The following is a 24531-nucleotide window of genomic DNA, read 5'->3' as shown; positions in this document are numbered from 1 at the left end:
TGACTTTAGTCTCATCGGTTCAAATCACCCATTTCCAATTTTCTCCTGTCCAATTTTTGTACTGTTTTGCAAACTTGAGATGACGCTACTTATGATGATATTGAAGTTGAGGTTCTTTATCTTTTTTTTTGGGCCACCATTCCAGACTTGTGTAATATGCATTGCACAGTGCTTGCATGTAAGTCTGTGATCTCCCTATTACGGAACATATGAGCCACCTCCACTGCCATATTTGTCACACCAGTACTGATAGATCTTGTCATCAGCCGAAATGTTGACTCCGAAATTTTGCGTGAATGACCCCCTCTTGGCTTTTAAATGGATGGACGGACTTCATTTCTTATCCTTCCAACTGTCATAGAATTCATATGATGTAGTTTGGCAATTTTCTTGCCCAAGAGATTGCTATCGATGAGCTGGATGATGTTGTTCCTCTTTTCTTGTGAAATCTTCTTGGCTACGCCTCCATTCGAACCAGTGACTTTCGCTTGGGAATCAACACAACAGACTGAGCTATTAGGGAATGTGAGAACAGGTTGTAACTTATAGTATACAGGAAGAAAAGGATTTTTCAAACAGCAGGAGCAACTCAGTAACAATGCAGTAATATGACAAGAATCTGCATGACTAATCATATGCTAAATAGTTGCAAGTCAAATTTATGTATGTGATAATTATCTATATAAAGAAGGTAGTTTCATGCTCAAAGTTGTAATAGATGGGGAGATATGGAGCCTGAAAGTCAAAAGCTTAAAACATTGTTACCCTTTTGCTTGTGACTGTATATTACAAAGTTGCTTATTTTCATATGTACTATTGATTTTTTAAATAAAAATGAAATTACAGTTATGCTTTAAATAAATCAGGTCACTCATACACAACTGATTGTCATTCCATTAATTGAAAAAAACAGAGACTAATTTAATTGTCAATTATCTGCTAATGTTAAAGGTTCACAAATAGTGAATGGCGGACTCACAGATACCCGTGGTTGGCGGGTCTAATCAGGTTTTTAAAAAACCGTTCGGGCCCAGAATTGATCCAGGATATCTGGCCAGACGCCAGTTCCCATATAAATCTATGGGGACCCAAATCAGGAGCTTAAAAATGGTAGTAGAAGGGATAGGGGGATTGGAGCAGGTGCATTACACTTACCAGTTTCCGCGTGACTCCACAGCTACTTCCAGAGCCGCTCATTAGCCTTCATACATATTCACTGGTTCCCCGCCCACCAGCAGTCCCCATGTCTCTGATTAGTTGCAGTCAGACGTGCCCCCACCCTGTGTGACAGCATGTCTGACTGCTTTCAATTGAAGACGCTGTATGTGTCTATAGTGCTGTAAAAATAAATAAAAAAATTGGAGTAGGGTCCCCCCATAATATGATACCCAGCACAAATAAAGGATACGGCTACAGGCTACAGCCTCCAGATGTGTGCTTATCTTGGCTGTGTATCAAAATAAGAGGGACCACATGCGGCTTTTTTAATTATTTAAATGAATAATTTTAAAAAACAATGTGCATTCAGCCTCAGCCATGATAAAGCCAGTAGCTGAGAGCTGGTATTCTCAGGCTGGTGAGACCCATGCTTATTGGGGGTCCCAGCCGAAAAATAGCAGCCTGCAGCTGCCCAGAATTGTGGCATCCATTAGATTCCAGGAAGTGCAAAATTGGTGCTAAAATGTCTGTACGTTCAATACAAGTCTATGACAGCTAGAATGAGGCCAGAGCGACGCTCTTATAGACTTGCATTGAGCTGTGACCTCCGACAATCCATGAAACACTGGAGCTGCTGGCAGGTCACAATCTAGAGAAAACCACTGGGAGTGGCGGTAATAGAAGATGAAGATACTGGCAAGTGAATATAAGAGTAGGTGCAGGGGATTTTAATGTAAAGCACCATTCCAGTAGTGGAATAAAATAAAAAAAAAACACTGGAGTGGTTCTTGAACTTTTACTTAAAAGGGTGGTTCACCCATATTTTTTATTGTCCAGATCGATATTATATTGAGAAACAAAGTTTCTCTCAAATACCTTGTGTTGGCAATAGTGCCTGTGAGAGGCGCTATTGCAGACCGCTGATCCCGCTCCAGTGACGTCTCCGTCAATTGCTGCACACGTCACATCCGTGCAGCCGGCTGCATTCTGAACCCATCTGCTCCCTTCTCCCTCCTCCATCACAGCACAGCGTGTCGTGTCTCTTGCTTGCAGCGTTCTGCTAGGGGGTAGGAGGGAGAGGGAGGAGGGAGAGGGAGGGAGAGGAGGGAGCAGATGGGCTGTGATAGCGGTGAAACAATGCTGACAGCTCAGTGTGAGGTAGAATACAGCCGGCTGCACGGATGTGACGTGGCAGCATTTGACGGAGACGTCACTGGACGGGGAACAGTGGTCTGCAATAGCTCCTCTCACAGGCACTATTGCCAACACAAGGTATTTGAGAGAAACATTGTTTCTCAATATAATATCGAGCTAGACAATAAAAAAATATGGGTGAACCACCCCTTTAACTCCTTAAAGGGGTTTCCTGAGAAATGTAATTGTGATAATTGTGACTAGGTGGCGCTAGGCACTACCTGCATGCAGTGAATGGAAAGGTAGTTAGACAGGCCAAGGTCAGAACCAGGAGAGCACAACAGTTCACGGGGGCAGACAAAGACAGGTCAGGATACAAGCCGAGGGTCAAGTTTCCAGGAGAGTATGTACAGAATAAAGGGAGCTGGCGGGGACGTGGTCAGGAGGGACTCCAAGGTCAGAAGCCGGGAAGTAATGACAGAAAAAGAGGGGCAGGCAGAGGGTCAGCAACAGTCCAGAGTTGAGAGGCCAAGATCAGATCACTGAGCACCACAGGAGCCAATAGCACAATGGTAACCAGGAAGCGCGACTGGCAATGTCTCAAGCTAACATGCTACCTAATGAAGTGCTTGAAAAATCCTTCGAATCCAAAAAACGTGGCGCTGATGCTCAAATATATTATATCAGAAGAAATTTTATTTGGCTACTATAAAATATTACATAAAATATTACAACGCGTTTCGGCTAAAAATCTTAAAAAATAGCCTTCTTCAGGTAAAATAACATGACAGTTGATCTCTTAGACCTTGACTTTAAATAAGACATTGCTAGAAACTAATTAGTACAAGGAGATACGATGGAATGACCCCACCTCTTTCGTCAACTAGTTTCATATATCTCCAAACAATGGAGGTCCTGGAGGTTCTCAGTTGCAAAAAAAGGTTTTTTGGTTTTGTTTTTTTTTATGTATTTAAACCTCTCAGTCGCTTTCTAGCAAATAAAAATATAAAAATATAAATAAACCAGATATAAAATTTCCCCATTTTCACATCTATAAAATTACAATCAGCAGAAAGCATTTGCCTTGCAGTCCTTTATGTCTGTATGTGGACAACATACTTTCACCAACACATCATGTAGACCATTTGGATACAGACAATTAAGTTTATATATCCAAAAGGATTCTTTTCTACTGAGAACTGCCATGCGATTATTTACTTCCTCTGAGACACGCTACACTGGAGTAACTTTCACCTTAAAGGGAACCTGTCATCAGAAATTTCGCCCAAAAGCTAAAAGATTCCCCCTCTGCAGCTCCTGGGCTGCATTCTAGGAAGGTCCCTATTATTATTGTGCCCCATGTGAGACCAAAATAAAGCCTTTATAAAGTTCTACCTTTTTGTATGCAGCTTCTGTAAATCCGTCACGGGGGCGGGCTCTCTGCCGTCCGTTATTCTGCCTCCTGGTCCTGTATGCCGCCCCCATCGCTCCTTTCCATATCTGATGCACCGCCCACTGCTCCAGCCATCCCCACGCATGCCCAGTGCCAGTCTCACAGGACTGAGCAGTGTGAACGCTGGTGACATGTGCGCAGGCAAGTGATTATGGACGGGACTGTGACTGTTATCAGCAAGTACCCGGCCATAATCTCTTGAGCGCGCAAACCTCTCCAGCATTCACACTGAGCTCAGTGTAGATGCTAGACTGTATGGGCTGCTTCCAGGGATGACGTCCCTTTGTCATGTGATAGGGGCGTGTTCGAAATACTATCACATGACAAAGGGACGTCATCCCTGGAAGCAGCCCATACAGTCTAGCATCTACACTGAGCTCAGTGTGACCGCTGGAGAGGTTTGCGCGCTCAAGAGATTATGGCCGGGTACTTGCTGATAACAGTCACAGTCCCGTCCATAATCACTTGCCTGCGCACACGTCACCAGCGGTCACACTGCTCAGTCCTGTGAGGCTGGCACTGGGCATGCGCGGGGATGGCTGGAGCAGTGGGCGGTGCATCAGATATGGAAAGGAGCGATGGGGGCGGCATACAGGACCAGGAGGCAGAATAACGGACGGCAGAGAGCCCGCCCCCGTGACGGATTTACAGAAGCTGCATACAAAAAGGTAGAACTTTATAAAGGCTTTATTTTGGTCTCACATGGGGCACAATAATAACAGGGACCTTCCTAGAATGCAGCCCAGGAGCTGCAGAGGGGGAATCTTTTAGCTTTTGGGCGAAATTTCTGATGACAGGTTCCCTTTAAATTCTCTGTTGTGTCTCAAGAGCAGGTGCCTAGATAAGCTGTGTTTGAGAAATCCATTCTTGGTATTATGCCGGTGCCCATTCATACATGACCGCACTATTTGTGTGGTACGGCCCACATATTGAAGACCACAATCACAACTTATTACATAAATGACAAAGTCACTATTGCATGTCAGATGTTCTCTTATTCTTATCTCCTCACCTGTACTATTGGACACTATTGTTTTAGCTCCATGATTTAAGATCTCACACCTACAGCATTTTTTGACCCACATTTAAAAGCTCCACTATTCAGTTTATTATTATTTTTATCCGTAGGCATTTTTTATTACATAAAAAAAAAAAATTATGTTCAAAATCCTTACTTTTTTCCTGGGATGGGAGTTTCCGAATTTTACTAGGGGCAATAATATTTTTGATAGTTTGCCCCCTCCTGAATGTGATTCCTGGAGTTGCTGATAGTAATTTTTTCAAAAATGGGTTGTTTCTCAGTAAATACCAATATTTATTAAGGACTCTTCTAATCAGCTCATTCCCTCTATTAAATGTGGTAATAAAATTAAATTTCCACAAATTTACAACTATATCTGATTTATTCACCATCTTTTTTTCTATCATTTTATTTAAAGGGAACCTGTCACCAGAATTTTCGCTATTAAACTAAAATAATCCCCTTCTGTAGCTCATGGGCTGCATTCTATAAAGGTTCACCTTGCTACTGGCCCCCCTTTCAGACCTAAATAACAACTTTATAAAATATTACCTTTTGCTATGGTAATGAGGTTTGCTGGCCCCGTGGGCGGGCTGTATTTCGTCCGTTATCCCCCCTCCTGCCGCTGTTCGTCATCCCCCAGTGTTCATTTACATAGTTGAGGTTGCCGCCCTCATGTTCCGCAGTGCTCCTGAAGTCTCGCGCATGCGCAGTGGCACTATCGCGGGACTGAGCACTGTTTTCAAATCGCGAGCGCCGGTGATGTTATTGCGCAGGCGCAAGATTATGGGCGGGTACTTGGATGATGCTGGTGATCACATTGACATTCATCACCAGCGTCATCCAAATACCCGCCCATAATCTCGCACCTGCGCAATAACATCACCGGCGCTCGCGATTTGAAAACAGTGCTCAGTCCCGTGATAGTGCCACTGCACATGCGTGAGACTTCAGGAGCACTGCGGAACATGAGGGCGGCGGCCTCATCTATGTAAATGAATACTGGGGGACGGTGAACAGCGGCAGGGGGGGGATAACGGACGAAATACAGCCTGCCCCCGGGGCCAGCAAACCTCATTACCATAGCAAAAGGTAATATTTTATAAAGTTGTTATTTAGGTCTGAAAGGGGGGCCAGTAGCAAGATGAACCTTTATAGAATGCAGCCCATGAGCTGCAGAAGGGGATTCTTTTAGTTTAACCCCTTCAGCCCCCAGCCTGTTTTCACCTTAAAGACCCGACCAGTGTCACTTTGACAGGTTATAACTCTGGAACACTTCAACGGATCCTGGCGATTCTGACATTGTTTTTTCGTGACATATTGTACTTCATGTCAGTGGTAAATTTAGGCCGATATGTTTTGCATTTATTTGTGAAAATTTCGGAAATTTGGCGAAAATTTTGAAAATTTCGCAATTTTCAAAATTTGAAATTTTATGCCCATAAATCTGAGAGATATGTCACACAAAATAGTTACTAAATAACATTTCCCACTTGTCTGCTTTACACCAGCGCAATTTTTGAAAAAAAAAATTTCCGTTAGGAAGTTAGAAGGGTTCAAATTTCATCAGCAATTTCTCATTTTTCCAACAAAATTTACAAAAAAACATTTTTTAGGTACCACATCACATTTAGAGTGATTTGAGAAACCTAGGCGACAGAAAATACCCAAAAGTGACCCCATTCTAAAATCTGCACCCCTCACTCTGCTCAAAACCACATCCAAGAAGTTTATTAACCCTTTAGGAGCTTCACAGCAACCAAAGCAATGTAGAAGAAAAAATGAAAATTTTACTTTTTTAACACAAAAATGTTACTTTAGCCATAAAAATTAGTATTTTCACAAGGGTATCAAGAAAAATGCATCATAAAATGTATCGTGCATTTTCTCCTGAGTACGCAGATACCTCATATGTGGTGGAAATCAAATGTTTGGGCACACGGCAGGGCTCGGAAGGCAAGGAGCGCCATTTGAATTTTTGAGTACAAAATTAGCTGCACTCATTAGCGGACGCCATGTCGGGTTTGAAGACTCCCTGAGGTGCCTAAACAATGGAGCTCCCCCATAAGTCACCCCATTTTGGAAATTAGAGCCCTCAAATATTTTTTCTAGATGTTTGATGTGCACTTTGAACCCCTGGGGGCTTCACAGAAGTTTATAACGTTGAGCCGTGAAAAGAACATTTTTTTTTTTACCACAAAACTGTTGCTTCAACCAGGTAGCTTTTTTATCACAAGGGTATCAGGAAAAAATGCACCATAAAATGTATTGTGCATTTTCTCCTGAGTACGCAGATAACCCATATGTGGTGGAAATCAAATGTTTGGGCACACGGCAGGACTCGGAAGGCAAGGAGCGCCATTTGAATTTTTGAGTGCAAAATTAGCTGCACTCATTAGCGGACGCCATGTCGGGTTTGAAGACTCCCTGAGGTGCCTAAACAATGGAGCTCCCCCATAAGTGACCACATTTTGGAAACTAGAGCCCTCAAATATTTTTTCTAGATGTTTGATGTGCACTTTGAACCCCTGGGGGCTTCACAGAAGTTTATAACGTTGAGCCGTGAAAAGAAAATTTTTTTTTTTTTTACCACAAAACTGTTGCTTCAACCAGGTAGCTTTTTTATCACAAGGGTATCAGGAAAAAATGAACCATAAAATGTATTGTGCATTTTCTCCTGAGTACGCAGATACCCCATATGTGGTGGAAATCAAATGTTTGGGTACACGGCAGGACTCGGAAGGCAAGGAGCGCCATTTGAATTTTTGAGTGCAAAATTAGCTGCACTCATTAGCGGACGCCATGTCGGGTTTGAAGACTCCCTGAGGTGCCTAAACAATGAAGCTCCCCCATAAGTGACCCCATTTTGGAAACTAGAGCCCTCAAATATTTTTTCTAGATGTTTGATGTGCACTTTGAACCCCTGGGGGCTTCACAGAAGTTTATAACGTTGAGCCGTGAAAAGAAAAAACATTTTTTTTACCACAAAACTGTTGCTTCAACCAGGTAGCTTTTTTTATTACAAGGGTATCAGGAAAAAATGCACCATGAAATGTATTGTGCATTTTCTCCTGAGTACGCAGATACCTCATATGTGGTGGAAATCAAATATTTGGGCACACAGCAGGACTCGGAAGGCAAGGAGCGCCATTTCACAGCAAAATTGGTTGGAATTATTAACGGACGCCATGTTGCTTTTGGAAACCTCCCTGAGGTGCCTAAACAATGGAGCTTCCCCACAATTGACCCCATTTTGGAAACTAGACCCCTCATGGAATTTATCTAGCTGTTTAGTGAGCACTTTGAACCCCTGGAGGCTTCACAAACGTTTGTAATGTTCAGCCGTGAAAATATTTTATTCTTTTTTTTACCACAAAATTGTTTTTTCAAACAGGTAGCTTTTTTTTCACAAGAGAATCAGGAAAAAATGCACCATAAAATGTATTGTGCAATTTCTCCTGAGTACACAGGTACATCATATGTGGTGGAAATCAATTGTTTGGGCGTACAGCGGGGCTCAGAAGAGAAGGAGCGCCATTTCACAGTAAAATTGATTGGAATTATTAGCAGACGCCATCTTGCATTTGGAGACCCCCTGAGGTGCCTAAACAATGGAGCTCCCCCACATGTGATCCCATTTTGGAAACTAGACCCCCCCTTCATACAAAAAAATTAGTTTGGCGAAATAAAAAATAGACATCAGTAAAAAAAAAAAAAATGAATAAAAAAAAAATATGAGCGCCTGCCACTAAGACCAGTGCCAAACGTGAGAGCAATGCACGAGTCTCGCATCGCATCATCCACTGCAGTCTGGAAGCGAGCAACTGCGCTGGATAATGCGATGCGAGAGGGCGGGGCGGCAGATGAGAAAGGGCACAGCGGATGGAAGATGGGAAAGGGCGCAGCGGGTGGAGGAGCGGCAGAGGATGGGAAAGGGCGCAGCGGATGGATGATGGGAAATGGCGCAGCAGGTGGAGGAGCGGCAGAGGATGGGAAAGGGCGCAGCGGATGGATGATGGGAAATGGCGCAGCGAATTGAGGAGTGGCAGAGGATGGGAAAGGGCGCAGCGGATGGATGATGGGAAATGGCGCAGCGGATGGAGGAGCGGCGGAGGATGGGAGGGAGGGAGGTGAGATGGGGATACCTACCTTACAGGATGGATCTAGGCAGCAGGATCACAGCAGACAGAAGAGGCAGCAGATGAAGGAGGCAACAGATTGAGGAGGGTGAGAGGGGGCAGTAGATGAAGAGGATGGGAGAGAGCAGGCAGCAGATCGGGGAGGGGGGCAGAGTCTGATGGGAGAGAGAAATGGCACATGGAGGAGGGGGGGCCCCGGGGGGAGGGTGGCCCCCAGAACATGGAGGGGGGAGGGTGGCCCCCAGAACATGGAGGGTGGAGAGTGGCTTGCAGCACATGTGCTGCAAGCCACCCTCCCCCCACATGTGCTGCAAGCCACCCTCCCCCCACATGTGGGGGGAGGGTGGTTTGCAGCACATGGAGGGGGAGGAGGTGTAGTGGTGATGGAGAAGGGGCAGCCGATGAAGGAGGTGGCGGCGGCCGATCGGGAACAGTGGGGGCCGATTCGGGGGCAGCAGCAGCGGCTGAAAAAGGTGGGTGCGACGGCGGTGGGGACAGTGGCGAGCGTGGCGGCGGGGACAGTGGCAAACGTGGCGGCGGGGACAGTGGCGAGCGTGGCGGCGGGGACAGTGGCGAGCGTGGCGGTGGGGACAGTGGTGAGCGTGGCGGCGGGGACAGCGGCGAGCGTGGCGGCGGGGACAGCGGTGGATCGGGAGCAGCGGCGGGGCGTTTGGAGACAGCGGCGGGGCTGGCAGTGATCGGACCCGCGGTGGGGCTGGCGATGGAGATCGAACCCGCGGCGGGGCTGGCGGTGGCGGGCGGGGCGATCGGAGACAGCGGCGGGGCGATCGGAGACAGCGGCGGGGCTGGCGGAGGTGGGCGGGGTGATCGGAGACAGCAGCGGGGCTGGCGGTGACGGGCGGGGCGATTGGAGACAGCGGCGGGGCGATCGGAGACAGCGGTGGGGCGATCGGAGACAGCGGCGGGGCAATCGGAGACAGCGGCGGGGCTGGCTGTGGCGGGCGGGGCGATCGGAGACAGCGGCGGGGCTGGCAGTGACGGGCGGGGCGATCGGAGACAGCGGCGGGGCTGGCAGGGCGATCGGGGACAGGGGCGGGCGGCGGGGGCAGCAACTTACCGATGGGCACCCGCAGAGACCGCTCTCCTCGGCTTCCAGGGACGGACACAGGTCACAGGCCCCAGATCAACATTGATTGGAGAGATCGGTCACAAGACCGGTCTCTCCAATCAGAGCTGGGGGCGGGTGAAGCACCGATCACCCAGCTCCAGCCAATGGCCAGTGCTACAGCAGCACTGATCAGGGCTGGATTTCAATGTTCCAGCCATTTTCAATGGCTGGAACATTACAGTGACTGTAATTGGCTGAGCGGCGTTCGTCAGCCAATCACAGCCTCTGTAGGTTCGGGGAGGAGGCACCACCCCTCCTGAGGTCAGGCAGAGGTCCCCTCCTTCCCGAATCTACCGTTTAATTAAAGAAATTGGACTCCCCGGGGCTCCGGGACCGCGATTTCGCCATGATGTATTGGGTACGTCATGGGTCGTTTAGCACCATGTCACTGTGACGTACCCAGTACGTCAAAGGTCGTTAAGGGGTTAATAGCGAAAATTCTGGTGACAGGTTCCCTTTAAACACTCCTCTTGTGTTTTTTCCAGATTTAACTCATAGGTTGTACTAGTTCCTTAGGGTACTTTTTATCTTTACTGTAAACCTGTTGATCAAAATTTTTGATTGAACTTTATAATCTTTTTGTTCTAAACAATTTTTCCTTATACGGAGGAATTGACTATATGGTATGTTTTTTTTCCACTTTGAATAGTGGGCACTACGAAAATCAAGGTAACCATTAGTGTCAACTTTCCTGAAGTGTGTTTTTGTCACTGTATTCTTCTGTTCGTGACTAATATCCAAATCCAAATATACTATTTGTTTCTTTATTAATATTTCACACAAAACTTATCCCCAGTCATTTTTATTGAGTGACTCCACAAAAAAACGTACTTTTTTTCGGGCCCTTTCCAAATGATTATTAAATCATCGATGAAACGTTTGTACAATTGAATTTCATATATTGTGGCCCCTGCAGTGGCGAAGATGACTCAAACCACCCCATGAATAAGTTTGTGAGACTTGGGGCGACCCTCGTCCCCATTGCGGTGCCAAGTCGCTGAAGGTATAGATCCCCCTGAAATTCAAATAGATTATGTTTTAAAATGAAGTTCAGACCTTCCAGCAAGAAGTTTTTTTGCAGTAAAGGTATATGATTAGGCTGAGAGAGGTAATGATCTACTGCCTTCAAACCTAATGCATGATCTATATTGGAATAGAGCGAATTAACGTCCATGGTAATAAAGAGAAAATCTTCCTGCCATTCAATATTTTTTAGTTCCTCTATTAGATGTGTTGAATCACGGAGATAAGAAGGTAAAGTTTTCACCACATTTCGTAAAAATTGATCAATATAGTGGGATAAAGGACTCATCAATGAGCCTATCCCTGATATGATCGGACGACCTGGTGGAGTTAGGGGATTCTTGTGGATTTTGGGAAGATGGTAAAAAAAATGCCCCAGAGGGGGCTGTATTGGCTAGGAATCCTTTTTCTTTTTTATTTAATATATTATTTTCAAAAGCTTCATTGATTAAATGATGGTATTCCACTATAAAATCACTTGTTGGATCTATAAAAATGTTCTCATAATATTTCTCATTTGCCAGAATCCTATAAGCTTCTTCTATATAATCACGTCGATCCTGAATAACCACTCCCCCTCCTTTATCCGCTTGTCTGATCACTATCTTTATGTTTTCTCTCAAACCATCAAAAGCTTTTTTCTCATGGAATGGAATGTTGTCTTTATTTTTTCCCTTGTTATAAGTAAAGTTTTTTCGACTTTTTTTATTATACTTATCTTCCACTTTTTTATATTTATTTAAATCTCTGAATTCATCTGCAACCATTGAAAAAAAAGTTTCAATATTACTACCCTTATGGTGGATGGGCTAAAAGGAAGATTTAGGTTGAACCTCCATATGAATAAATTCTGTGTCAGGGTATTTATCAGATGCCATCTGGATTACTGGTGTTCCTACATTTCTTTCTTTTATTGCAAAATGACGTGCTAATGTTATTTTCCGTATAAACTTCTTTAAATCCAAATATAGATCAAAAGCATTCATATCCTGTGTGGGGGCAAAAATTGAGTCCTCTACTTAAAACTTCAATTTCTGATGATGACAGAATGTGTTTGGATAAGTTGAAAATTTTTACAGTAGATTTTCCTTCTGCAGTTTTTTCTTCCTCTTCAATTTTTCCTTTTTTTACTTTTATAGTTTGTTGCTCTATTTCTTTTTCCTATAGTCCCCCTACCACTTGATCCTCTGGCCCTCCCTTCCTTTTTTTGGATGCCTCCATGGAAATCCGCATAAAATACTTTGTGATTGAATTTTGTTGAGGAGGGGGTAATGCCTGTGCTATTTGGGAACAGCTCATTAACGGTGGTATTATTTGTTCCGTCTCTTGGAGTCGAGTGGGGACAATCTCTTTAAGATTTTTAGCCGAAATGCATTGTAATATTTTATGTAATATTTTATAGAAGCCGAATAAAATTTCTTCTGCTATAATATATTTGAGGATCAGCACCACGTACATCAAGTACTTCAATTTACCGGTTTCCTGTTGAGGTGATTCACAGTGTATCAAATCCTAGTGAGCAGCAGATCAGCACAAGAGATTGTGGAGATTGATCCTAAAGGGATCTATGGGTTTGATCTAACTTGAAACAAGGTGAGTGCAATTTATGCACATTTCTAAATCATTTTTTATGCATTTGAACTACTAAATTTAGAGTGGCGCCGCGTGTGTCCCTTTTTATTTTAAACCTCTCAAGGTTTACCCTCGCATGCTCCCTAATGGAGCAGAGCAATCACCAGGAATGAGAAGCTTGTGTTTAAGTGTGACGCCCCTGGACTATCAGGTCATCACAGGGTATTGCACAGTCTGCCCTCCCGTGCAGTATACACCTCCTTCTTGGTTATGGGTCCCCAACTATATGGTGTTGCCTACATTAGCTAATCAAAACCCTAGGTACACTCTGCCCACATCCACCAAACACCCCAGTGGACGGCTTGAGTGGAATAGAGTCGCCCACTTTGGGGGTTGGAGAGGGGAGATCAGGAGTGTCAGAAGGAGAGTAATTTTGGAAGTGAAGGAGAGAGGAGGTCAGGAGCAGGGCTCCTAGGAAGCTATCTAGGTGGCGGACGGTGGTCTGGGCCTAGAGGAGCTGGACCCCCGGTCGCAGGGGATCGTGGCACGGGGCACGGAACTGTCGAGGAGGACAGCCGGCAGCCTTGCACCATCACCGAGCTGGGACCAGGGCACGACGGCGTACGTGGACCCTAGGTCAGGGAGTAGCTTCAGGACACCTGACAATTTACCCAACGAGAATGGACCCTTCAAGATCCGCTCTCCACCTGCTCCGGAATCGGGGTTCTAGCGCAACAAGGGGGATAGGACTTTCCATTAAAATGGTCCAGAAAATCCCAAGCATGAATCCTGAGAGCAAGGTCCCACACTTAGCCATAGTGGGGAGCGGGACCCGCAAGTTCCATACTACCGGGACCAACAGAGAAGTAAACTTAGTGCCAGGAGGCAGGTCACGGATCACCAAGCAGCACCATTGGGGACGGGACCCGAACTATCTCCCCTCAGCGGCAGCGGTATCCAGAACTTTGGTTTATCTAGTTGTCGGTGTCAGCTTAATGGACTAAGTGACCCCTTTGCACCTAACGGCACTCTCCCACACCATTACTGAGCTCCGGGGTACTCCCCCCACCCGTGGAGGGTCACAACACCTGGCTGCCCCATTCCATCATAACCGGGTACTCCCAACTGCAGCGGTGGTACTCCAATTACCACATACCACGGGTGGCATCACGAACTTTACAATCCCCTGTAAATACCCCCTTCATTTGAGTGGCCGCACGACCTCCGAGTCCGGAGACCCCTCGAGCCACCGCGGATCTGGATCCGAGCAGCTAGGCTGCTGGCACGGGGGCGACACATAAGCGCCTCCCAGGACCAGCATGGAACCCAGTGTTGCAAAACAACCCCTCCAAAGGAGCTCAAGAACCAGCAGAGCATCCAACCTGCAAAATGCTGTGCAAAATAAAGCAACCACACTGACTCTGCAGAAGAGCATTGCAGAACAAAACAATTCAGGATGTTCAGCACATTGGAACTGTGACAGTAATAAAATAAATAAATAAAATAAATATATAATTTATTTAGCAAAGAGGTATGCTTTATCTACTGCATTCTGTCAGGATTATAAAGATGGCAATTTCTAGGACACACGGTAGGGAGAACTGCATGAAATACAAGACAGATGCACTAAAACTGTCAGGCTGACTAAGATGAATGTTTATTTTCAGTCAGCTTAAGAAAGGTGTTTATCTTCTCCTTTAGTCCACTCTACTCAGTGTCCTGTCAGGTTGGCTAAACATTAGAATGTACGTCTGACTTCTCATGCTTCACACAGCCTGTTGTGTTGCATGTTATCTCATATCTAGGATGGGTTGTGATTGATGGCAGTTGCCATCTTTAAAATCCTAACAAAGTGCAGTAGATAAAGAATACTTTTTTCCTAAACAGAGGAATTTAGAAAAATGTTTAACATATAAAAGTGTATTATTTATATAAAATTTCTCAGATAACCCCTTTAACTCAAAACATTGTTAAGCATTATCATATAGTACAAGATTTGAGTTTCATATAACATTTTTTAACCCATAACATGAAAGTAAGATTAATAATATAACTTTCATTACACAATCTTCAGTTTTACTCAAATGAGATGATGGAAAAATGAATACTCCACACATCAAAAACTACTACATCTAGGATTTTGTATGACCTCCAGCAGCTTGGTAAGGAACAAATGGATGGCAGTGTGCATGCAGAGCTCTATTCTGATGAGAGTCCTGTTCTTGGGATTTTTGTGGGGTACCAGCCAACCCCAACCAATCCACATGCCATCACCTATACTTAGGACAGGTGATAACTTTTAAAGTTGATTTGTCATACATTTTAAAGAAGAGAAGTTACGAATAAGTAAATATCATACCAGTATCTGAGGCAAACATTTTATTGTGAGCTGAAAGATAAAAAAAAATTAACATAAAATCACAAGTATGACTATAGAAAATACAACATATAAATAATATTTCTATACTTTTCAGTAATCTCTATATTGGTTTGCAACTGTTTTGCAATACACTGTGTGCAGAATTATTAGGCAAATGAGTATTTTGATCACATGATAATTTTTATACATTTTGTCCTACTCCAAGCTGTATATGCTTGAGAGCCAACTACCAATTAAGTAAATCAGGTGATGTGCATCTCTGTAATGAGGAGGGGTGCGGTGTAATTACATCAACACCCTATATAAGGTGTGCTTAATTATTAGGCAACTTCCTTTTCCTTTGGCAAAATGGGTCAGAAGAGAGATTTGACGGGCTTTGAAAAGTCAAAAGGGATGCAGCAGTCTTGAAATTGCCAAACTTTTGAAGCGTGAACAATCAAGCGCTTCATGGCAACTAGCCAACAGGGTCGCAAGAAGCGTGTTGAGCAAAAAAGGCGCAAAATAACTGCCAATGAATTGAGATTGAGGAAAATCAAGCGTGAAGCTGCCAAGATGCCATTTGCCACCAGTTTGGCCATATTTCAGAGCTGGAACGTTACTGGAGTATCAAAAAGCACAAGGTGTGCCATACTCAGGGACTTAAAAACGACCACCTTTAAAAAAGAAACCCTTGTTCACCTAATCTGAACCCCATAGAGAACCTGCGATCCCTTATAAAATGTGAGATCTACAGGGAGGGAAAACAGTATACCTCTCGGAACAGTGTCTGGGAGGCTGTGGTGGCTGCTGCAAACAGATCAAGCAACTGAGAGAAGGGACCAGCCCATCAACTAGTGGAGAAAATTCAAGGCTCAGCTAGCAAACTGGAGGCTGAGGTTACTTCAAGGGCCGAATCCACATCCACACACATTCAGCGAAAAAGTGACCACATAGGGCGAAGGAATAGAGCTTCAAGCCACCCAACAGGGTACAAAGACACTGGCTTGGGGCTCTGTGTGTGCAGGCGTGGGACAGGCGGGAGAGGTCAGTGCAGGAAGACAACCAGGAAAGGAACACAGAAGGGTGTACCGGGTTGTGCCTCCGAACTACCGGGGATCAGCTGGGGACCATCACAGCAGGACCCGGCACTCCAAAGGCAGCATTTGTCTAGACTTGCTAAGCTGGAACTCTTAACTGTGAGTAAAAACCTTATGACTACATAACTGTGTCGTCCGGTTATTCCCTGCACCTCCGGCCCTGCACCTCACCATTACAGACTACTACTTCCAACAGCCCTGGGACCCAGCTCTACCTATGGAGGGCTATTGCAACTCTGCTGCATCACCACTGACCGCAGGGGAACTGAACGGCAGCGGCGGCACCTATCTTGCCGCATACCACAGGTGGCATAACGACATCTCCCCTGTAAATAATCCCCACCATCATCAGCCATTAAACGTCACCGCCGGGGTGGCGGAGCCGGGCCCTGCTGCCGTGACATCCCAGAGCAGAACCGCGGCCCAGTGACAAGTGTCCCCAGATCCCGGTGCGGGCATGTCATTAGCCTAACGTCATTTTTACTGCAGTCTAATCTCTAAATAATATCTCAAGAAACACTTGCAGATTTACTTTTGCTGCCATAATTTTCTGCTAAAAAAATAATCAATGATGTCTTTTAAAATAAAACATACTGTCTGCTAAAAATAATTCCCATAGTGCTAAGTCGAAGGAAAAGTATTAAAGTTATAGTTCTCCGCATTCAATAATAAAACAATAGTTGCATCCTAAATGCTCAAAATTATTTTTACTAATGCTTGCGGAAACCAAAGGACTGCTTAATTACTTTCCTAAAATTTGCAGTGAGAAACTATATATGCCGTTTTTGTCTTACCTCCTGAGATATTTTCACATTTTGTCATCCAGGAAAACGTTGTGGCAACGATAAAAAGATAAAATAGTGATTTCATCTTATTTAACCTGGTAGGGTAGATTCCTTCACTCTTCCACCATAGACAGCATCATCAAAGTAATGCGACCTTATATACAGTATGAATATCCAGACAAGACAATATCTGTCACTGGATGTAAGGAGATAAGGTATAAACATTTACATACTGGCTCATTTACAAGGGCATATTGATTGCAGTAGAATTTTGCACACGAGGAACTCCCTTGATTCTGCTCATGTGACTGTTTATTTTGCCTGCAAAGTTATTGTAGGGGTTTTTTTTTAACAAGTTATTTTTTAAAAATAAGTTTTAATGAACCGAATGAAACATGTGACTGTTAATTATAGAGTTAGCAGACTGACAGCAAGAGCATGCTACCGGCCAGGTCACCTCCTAATCCCCACGCATTGCAATGTTCAGACATTGTTCTGTACTGATCACAGAGGCAAACCACCACTGAAGTTCGTCTACCTAGATGAGACAAGAACAACTATTATAAAACTCATCATATTTTCTCCATCTCACTCAACCCCACTACCAGAGCTGTCAATCACAGTAAATTACATTATGCTTTCCCTTGTAACACAAGTCCGCTGCCTCTGTCGCGGGCGGAGGAGGGGACGCCGCGCTCTCCCACTGCTCGGGTCCGGCTGCCGCTGCGGCTGCAGCGGCCTGCTGCTGCTGCTCGGTGGCTCGAGCGATGGGCCGGATCCCGGGGACTCGAGCGGCGCTCCTCGCTCGTGAGTGAAAGGGGATTGGTTTTTGGGGTAGTTTATTGTCCGTGACGCCACCCACGGTTGTGGTGATTTGTTGACACCACCGCTGCTCTGTATGGGGATCCCGGGAGTGATGGTATGGAGCAGCTAGATGTTAGTCCTCCCCTCCGTGGGTAGGGGGGTTGGTTGTCCCAGGGCCCAGTGAGGAGGTGGGTGATGCAGGGCTTGGTGGGGTGCAGGGACACAGGGACAGCGCTGTGCCGCACGGGACTGTGGTACTCACTCAGCCTGAGACGATGACACAGTTCTCGGTAAAACACACGGCTGGAAAGACGGTTCCCACGGACGGCTGCACTTGCTTTTCCCCAGTAGTTGACGGTGACGGTCCCTTTTCCTGCACCTAAGATGATGATGGTTTCGATGGATTCCCACCGGTAACCCGCTCCCCGGCTTGGATATGAGCCGGAGGAGCCCTACTTTGCCCGCAGGCGCTGGCCCTGAGAAACTGGTGCCCTGGCGGTGGCGGTGTCTCTCTGTAACAGTTGGACTGTTGCCTTCAATCGGGACTTGCTTGTTGGGAGACCCAGAGGTCCCCTTCACTAACGGATTTGGCAAATTCACGGCGACTCCTAGCCTTGCCGGGATCCGAAAGGCCCCTGCCACTGGTGCTGACTGTTCTTCGTATACCGCTCCGGTACTGCCGGGCCACCATCCGTCCGCGGTCCTTTCGGCAACCTCCAAACAGCCACCCCTGCAGACAGTCACCGCCGTCTGCTGACCTTGCTGTCTCTCAGTCCGGGGCACACACCCGGACCAACTTCAGGCTGTCTTTACTGTCACTTTCCCTTTACTTCAGCTTCTCTTCTTTGCTCCTCTACCACTTCACTTCCTTCTACCTTCACTTCCCTAACTTCACTGCCTGGTTTTCCCGCCTCCAGGGCTGTGAACTCCTCGGTGGGCGGAGCCAACCGCCTGGCCCACCCCCTGGTGTGGACATCAACCCCTGGAGGAAGGCAACAAGGATTTTAGGTTAGCCTTGGTGTTCCTAACTGGGGTGTAGGGTGTGGTGGTGTTATGACCTGTGACCCCTGGCTTGCCCAGGGCGTCACACCTCAATATAACATTTGACTCTGCCCTGTCCTTTAAACCGTACATGCTAGCCCTTACCACCTCCTGCCGCCTCGAACTCAAAAAATATTTCCAGAATTCGGCCTTTTCTCAATGTTTAATCCACTAAAATGCAAGCATATATCTCATCTTCTCCTTCCTCGACTTCTGCAATATCCTCCTCTGAAGACACTTGACTTATACTCTCGATTAATCCTCCTTTCCCTTCGTAACTCCTCTGCCTCTCCCCTTTGTTTATTCCTTCACTGGCTTCCAATTCATAAAGCCATTTTAAGTTACTAACAATGACTTAAAAGGCTCTTTTCTCCATGCATCTACATATTAATCCACCAATATCTTCCTACACGTAATCTCTGGACCTCGCAAAATCTCTTTCTCTCTTCCACTCACGTACTGTGACGTCTGCTCGGGACCACCATCTCAGGATGGCTGTCATGAACAAACTAGAGGTAAGCCACCCACTAAGCAGGACCCCGAGGTACCCCAAAACCCTTTAACCCCTATACAGGGATCTGGAATTACTACAGGGTCCAGGGGTTCACTGCCTAAGGTAGGCTGAAGTCCAGAGACACGGATAGTTGCCAGGCAAGGTCTAAACCAGAACGTCAGCAAGGTACAAAATGGGAAGGCAGGGGTAATGTCCAGAAAACATGCCGAGGTCAACCGAGACGTCAGGCGAGGTACAAAACAGCAGGCAGAAGGGACGTCAATAAACAATAAACAAAGCCGAGTTCATATGAGACATAAAACAAAGTGCACAATACCAGGAAGGATGTGGTTCACAGCAACACAAGACTATATCTGGCAAAGATCCAAGCACACTGAAGGATATAAAAAGGGTGTGGTGCCTTCCCATAGGCTGGAGTAGGAGCTGAGACTAGCTGGAAAGCACACACCCCTACATTCAGTCAGCAGTACTGCAAGTTCCAGCCAGACCACGCCTGGTGAATCTGCGGCGACTCCGCCGACCAGAGGCACTGGAACTGACCTCTCCTCCATCACCAGCACTGCCTGCAGTGAGAGCAGAGCGGCGCCTGGTGACCAGGGAAGACGTCACCGGAGCACGCCCTGGTGGAGACGTGACAGTAGAGTGGCGCCTGGTGACCGGGGCAGACATCAAAGGAACAGGCCCTGGTAGAGAAGTGACATTTAACCCCTGTACAGGGATTTGGAATTACTTCAGGGTCCAGGAGATCGCTGACTATGGAAGGCTGCAATCCAAAGAAGAATGGTCATCAGTCAGGGTCAAAACCAGGAAGTACAAAAAAGGGACAAAATGGGCAGGCAAAAGGGTGGTCAGGAAATCAGGTTAAGGTCAAACTGGAGATGGCAGCAAAGTACAAAAATGTCAGGCAGGAGAGCAGTCAGTGAACAGGTAGAGGTCAAAAACATAGGGATCAAAAAGTTCAAGAGCAGGGTGTGAACCAGGGCCGCAGCAGTAATACAACAAGACTATATCTGGTGGCAAACAGCAGACAGGAGGAGGAATTAAAAGAGTGTGGTGCCTTTTCATTGGCCGTGGCTGAAAGGTGGTAACTTCAGCTGGAAGACACATGCCACCAGTCAGACAGTGGTACTGCAGGTCCCAGAAAAACCCAGCTTAGTGGAAGGGTGGAGCCTGCGCCCACCAGAGCCACTGGTACTGACTCCTCTCCTATCACCAGTACTGCCCATGGCAGAAATGCGGTGGCGCCTGGTGACAGAGGCAGAAGTCGCAGGAGCGAACTCTGGTGGAGACGTGACACGTATGTAACTATAAAGAGGGATAGTAGCCCAAGCGATAAGCTATTTTATATAATGACTATTTGCAAAGTTGCTTCATTCTTTTTTTCCTGAATGTACTGAGGCAAAAGCAAAAAATGTTGCGTAGGGTGAGTTTTTTTTACGCGATCGACCCTGCATATCTCTGTCCACACGGTGTAAATGTCTTGTAGTTATCATTTTAACAAATATAATGAAACACACTGCAAATAATCTTCTCTTAACAAGTTTGGTTTTAACCATACTCAACGTTGTTTGTAAATAGCAATAGAGCAAATCAAATGCAAATTCATGGTGGACTGTAAAATAAACATTGTTTCAATTTCATGCCTTATTTGCAAATTCTGTAGCTCCTATAAAGTTCACTATGATAAATGTTTTTATGAAAAATATTTTCATAATATTCCATATCAGACAGCTGTAATATTCATAACATTTGTAAATGATTTCCTGAAGACCACAGCACATAATTGCTACAGTAAATCCACAGACTAACCACTAAAAGGTTTTCTCTGGTCATATCATATTAATGATTGAGATGAGGGGACTGACTATGGAAATCGTCTTCAAGTCCAATGCCAGGTAACATTCTACATATTTCAAAAGATTGCATGAGCTAGACAATGCTCATATAACCTCAGCCACAGTCATGTGGGTTTGCCCATAAGATTTACACTATTTACAATTATCACATCACATGTTGAAGGCCAGGTGGAATCATCAAGAGCCGGTATAAAAGCTGAGGCACAGAGAGCAGCGGCTGTTTTTGTTTCACAGCCAAGAAAGTGGACCACAGAGCGCACAGCTATACATAAGATATAGGGAGAGAGAGGATTGAAACAGATATGACAACTACTGCAGCACTGTAAAGATAGAAAATGGGAGGGATAGTACTCTGTGACAAAATCTAACAACTGCACATGCTACAAAAATACTGTGGACTGTTGCATTCTACTTTCCAGGCATGTAGCTACCTACTAACTAACTAAGCATTTTTTGTTACAGCCTTTAGTCATGGGTGGAGAAAAGTGCTTAAAAAATAGAAAAAGAAATGAAATAAAAAATGCACAGAATACTTCTTGCATACCTGTTTTAGTGGTTCAATTTGAAAAGTGTATTTAAAATAACAATATTACTGGCTATTGCCTTGACGCATTTGTTTCCCTAGGCGCATTGTTTGGCATGTCTATTTTGACCAGTGAAATTTAATTTGGTTATCAAATAAAATAGAAAAAAAAAATTAAACTAAATCTACAAATTTAGTTGTGCAGGTCAGTTTTTGCACAACAGCTTAAGTAGTGAAATTTGAGACACATGTACGGTTTGCAAATTTGCCCGTGACGCACAACCGACGGGGCGGGTGCTTTCACCAGCGACATCTCTAGCGATGTCGCTGTGTGTAAAGTGCCCTTTATTGTTGTGTTTAATTTATTAGAGATTGCTTGCTCGTCAGTTTAAGGTGCACAATTTGAAGAACGAAGGAGTAGTAAAAGTGTATCATCGTAATTGGCTTCCATGGACTCTAAGGTATTCAGGCCTGCAGTAAGATGACTTGTCCTGAATCTGGTGGGGGGTCGAGAGTCTTTTATTCCTCTCTGCAATGGGCTTCAGTAATACACAATCGTGCAGACAGCCTCAGAGACTGGGCTTCTGGAACCTTCATACTTTGAGCTACATGTAGAAAATATCTAAGGGTGTGGGTGTGTTGAGTACTTCTGTCCATCCCTTGGGCTGATCCCAGGAGAAGTAGAACAATATGCCACATGTTTGATTAATGAGGTAGTTATTGCTGTGAAGTGGAGGGGCGAGGATCTGTTGTTGAGTCCAGTTCTTGGTGCCGATGAAAGGTCTATAGACATTGGAGCTAGAAATGTGCACTATGGTTGTGATATTCATCTGAAGGAGCAAAGAACTATTGTTTCTGGCTGAAGCTGAATATACATACTACATTCATGGTATCCGTCATCTGGAGGCGCATAGGCTAGGACTGCACCCTATACTGGTGGGAGATACAAAAACTGTGAGCCAAATAAAGGTTGAGAGACAGTGAGTATTGCCTGATACGGGGGCAGTAGACCTACCGGTACCAGTCTGGGGTCTCATGGACTGGGGACATCTCATTTTGACCATCTACCCAGAGCTGCTATAAGAATGTGGACGGAAGAAATGAAAATAATTGCATTATTGACAGCTTAATACAACCCACAACCTCATATCTTCACAGCTTGTAAGCACTCTACATGTTTAGCCATTCTTGTTTAGACTATTCAGGTGAGTATAAGCTTTTTTTATTTTTATGGGGGCGAACATGTGTGGTGGAGGGCACGAGGCAGGCAGTGATTTTTAGTCGTGAGTGCAGTGGGAACAACAGGTCACAGCTCAGCCTGTCATTAACCCATTGCCTCCCCATCGCCACACCACACACAGGAGGACTCCGCATCACTTGAAGGCTACACCAAATTCACCTTCTCAGGAAATAAAGTCCAGTCAATATTTCTTTTCTCTAAACAAGCCAACTTTATTTTCCTTTATCTTCCGCAACATTTCGGTCCGCGCTTCGCCGCCACTGGTATTCTTCCCATAGGGATTCCTTACATCTTTTCCTCTCATACATAATTTGGCAGCAGTCCATATTTCTGGCACCTGGGTACTTTCTATCACCTCTAGGCCTCTTCTTCCATCACTACACTTCACACTGGCACAAACCAGGTCATGAAGTCGATTGGGCCACTTCACCACATCCACAGGGGACGTTGAAACATAAGAAGGACTGCAACCACCAGAACTCTCCCATCCATGCCCAGGCCATCCAGCCATACCCTCCTACCTGAGGGCGCACTGACCTTTCAGTGAGCTAGGAATTCTTTGAGCATTAGCAGCCAGATAAAACAGACGCCAGACCCCCGACCATTGGACTAAACCTCTCTCCTTGGGGGATGCGGTTGACTAATCTGGATTTGATCCTGCTTGTCACAGCCGCAGGGACGACCCACAGGATCAGAATCTTCAGGGTGGGGTTATTACTCGTACATCTTTCCAGGGACTTTCCTGCTGTCTAGTTCATATATCACCCTTTTATACAGGCTGCTCTCCTCCTCTTCTTTAACTCTTTCCCTGCTCACCCAGGTGCCAGGACAGCTGTGCTACAACACTGCCACCTGGTGGCTTTATATACAATTCACATGCACATTATACATTACACTTACATTTTACACACCATCAGTGTGATGGCTACTTCTGCAGCGGTGGGCATAACCCTGACCCCCCTACATTTCCCTCTTCCTTAAGCTAGGCTGTCCCGGCCGATTACATACAGGGGCCAGCACACACACACTTGACCCACCACCCAGCCCAGCTGATAGCCCAGGGCTTACCGAGCAGCTTTCTCTAGCTGCTCCAAGGGTCCAGGTTAACGTCCTCTACGGCTGAGTCCTCCAAATCAGCAGTTACATTATTGACCCAACAATGTCTTATCACACATGTACATATAAACTTACATTTTACACATTATACATAGAACATCAGTGTGCAGGCTACTTCTGCAGGGGTGGGCATAACCCTAACCCAATACACATGGGGAATGAGAAAAGGTTGTCCAAGTGGTGGACAACCCCTCTAAACTGGCCATATGTTCATATAGCTGACAGCTATCTGTACTGATTTCTTCATACATGTGAGCACTTGCCTCAGCTAAAAAGGTGTGAGGAGAAAGCCGCTGCTAGACTTACCTTTACGGAAAATGAAAGAATCAGTGGTTTAAATTATAGGCCCATGTGCACATGTTGAGTATTTAGTGAGTTATTTACCTCAGCATTTGTAAGTCAACAGTAGGAGAGAAACATTCAAAGGAAAAGTATAATAGAAACACGGGCACCACTTCTGTATTTATCATCCACTCCTAGTTTTGGCTACAAATCCTGAGGAAAAAAACTCCCAAAATACTCAATGTGCACACGTGGCCTCATTGTCAAAACTGTCTCTCCTTTGAC

The 24531-nt window shown here is 45.4% G+C and overlaps 1 protein-coding gene across 1 annotated transcript in view; it reads right to left on the bottom strand.

Annotated features, from left to right (window-relative positions):
* Nucleotides 1-314: 314 nt before the first annotated feature.
* The window catches only part of LOC142255431 (proteinase-activated receptor 1-like), a 40762-nt gene continuing 16545 nt past the window's right edge, over nt 315-24531 (bottom strand). Inside the window, exons 3-5 of the mRNA XM_075327062.1 lie at nt 14989-15018; nt 11536-11814; nt 315-487 (exon numbers count right to left, since the gene is read on the bottom strand). Of these exons, the coding sequence (XP_075183177.1) occupies nt 315-487; nt 11536-11814; nt 14989-15018 (482 nt within the window). The remainder of the gene's footprint in view (nt 488-11535; nt 11815-14988; nt 15019-24531) is intronic.

This window comes from Anomaloglossus baeobatrachus, chromosome 1 (genome assembly GCF_048569485.1).
Source record: "Anomaloglossus baeobatrachus isolate aAnoBae1 chromosome 1, aAnoBae1.hap1, whole genome shotgun sequence".
Lineage (NCBI taxonomy): Eukaryota > Metazoa > Chordata > Amphibia > Anura > Aromobatidae > Anomaloglossus > Anomaloglossus baeobatrachus.
Note: the sequence above shows the minus strand (reverse complement) of the source record. Positions and strands in the feature narration are given on the sequence as shown.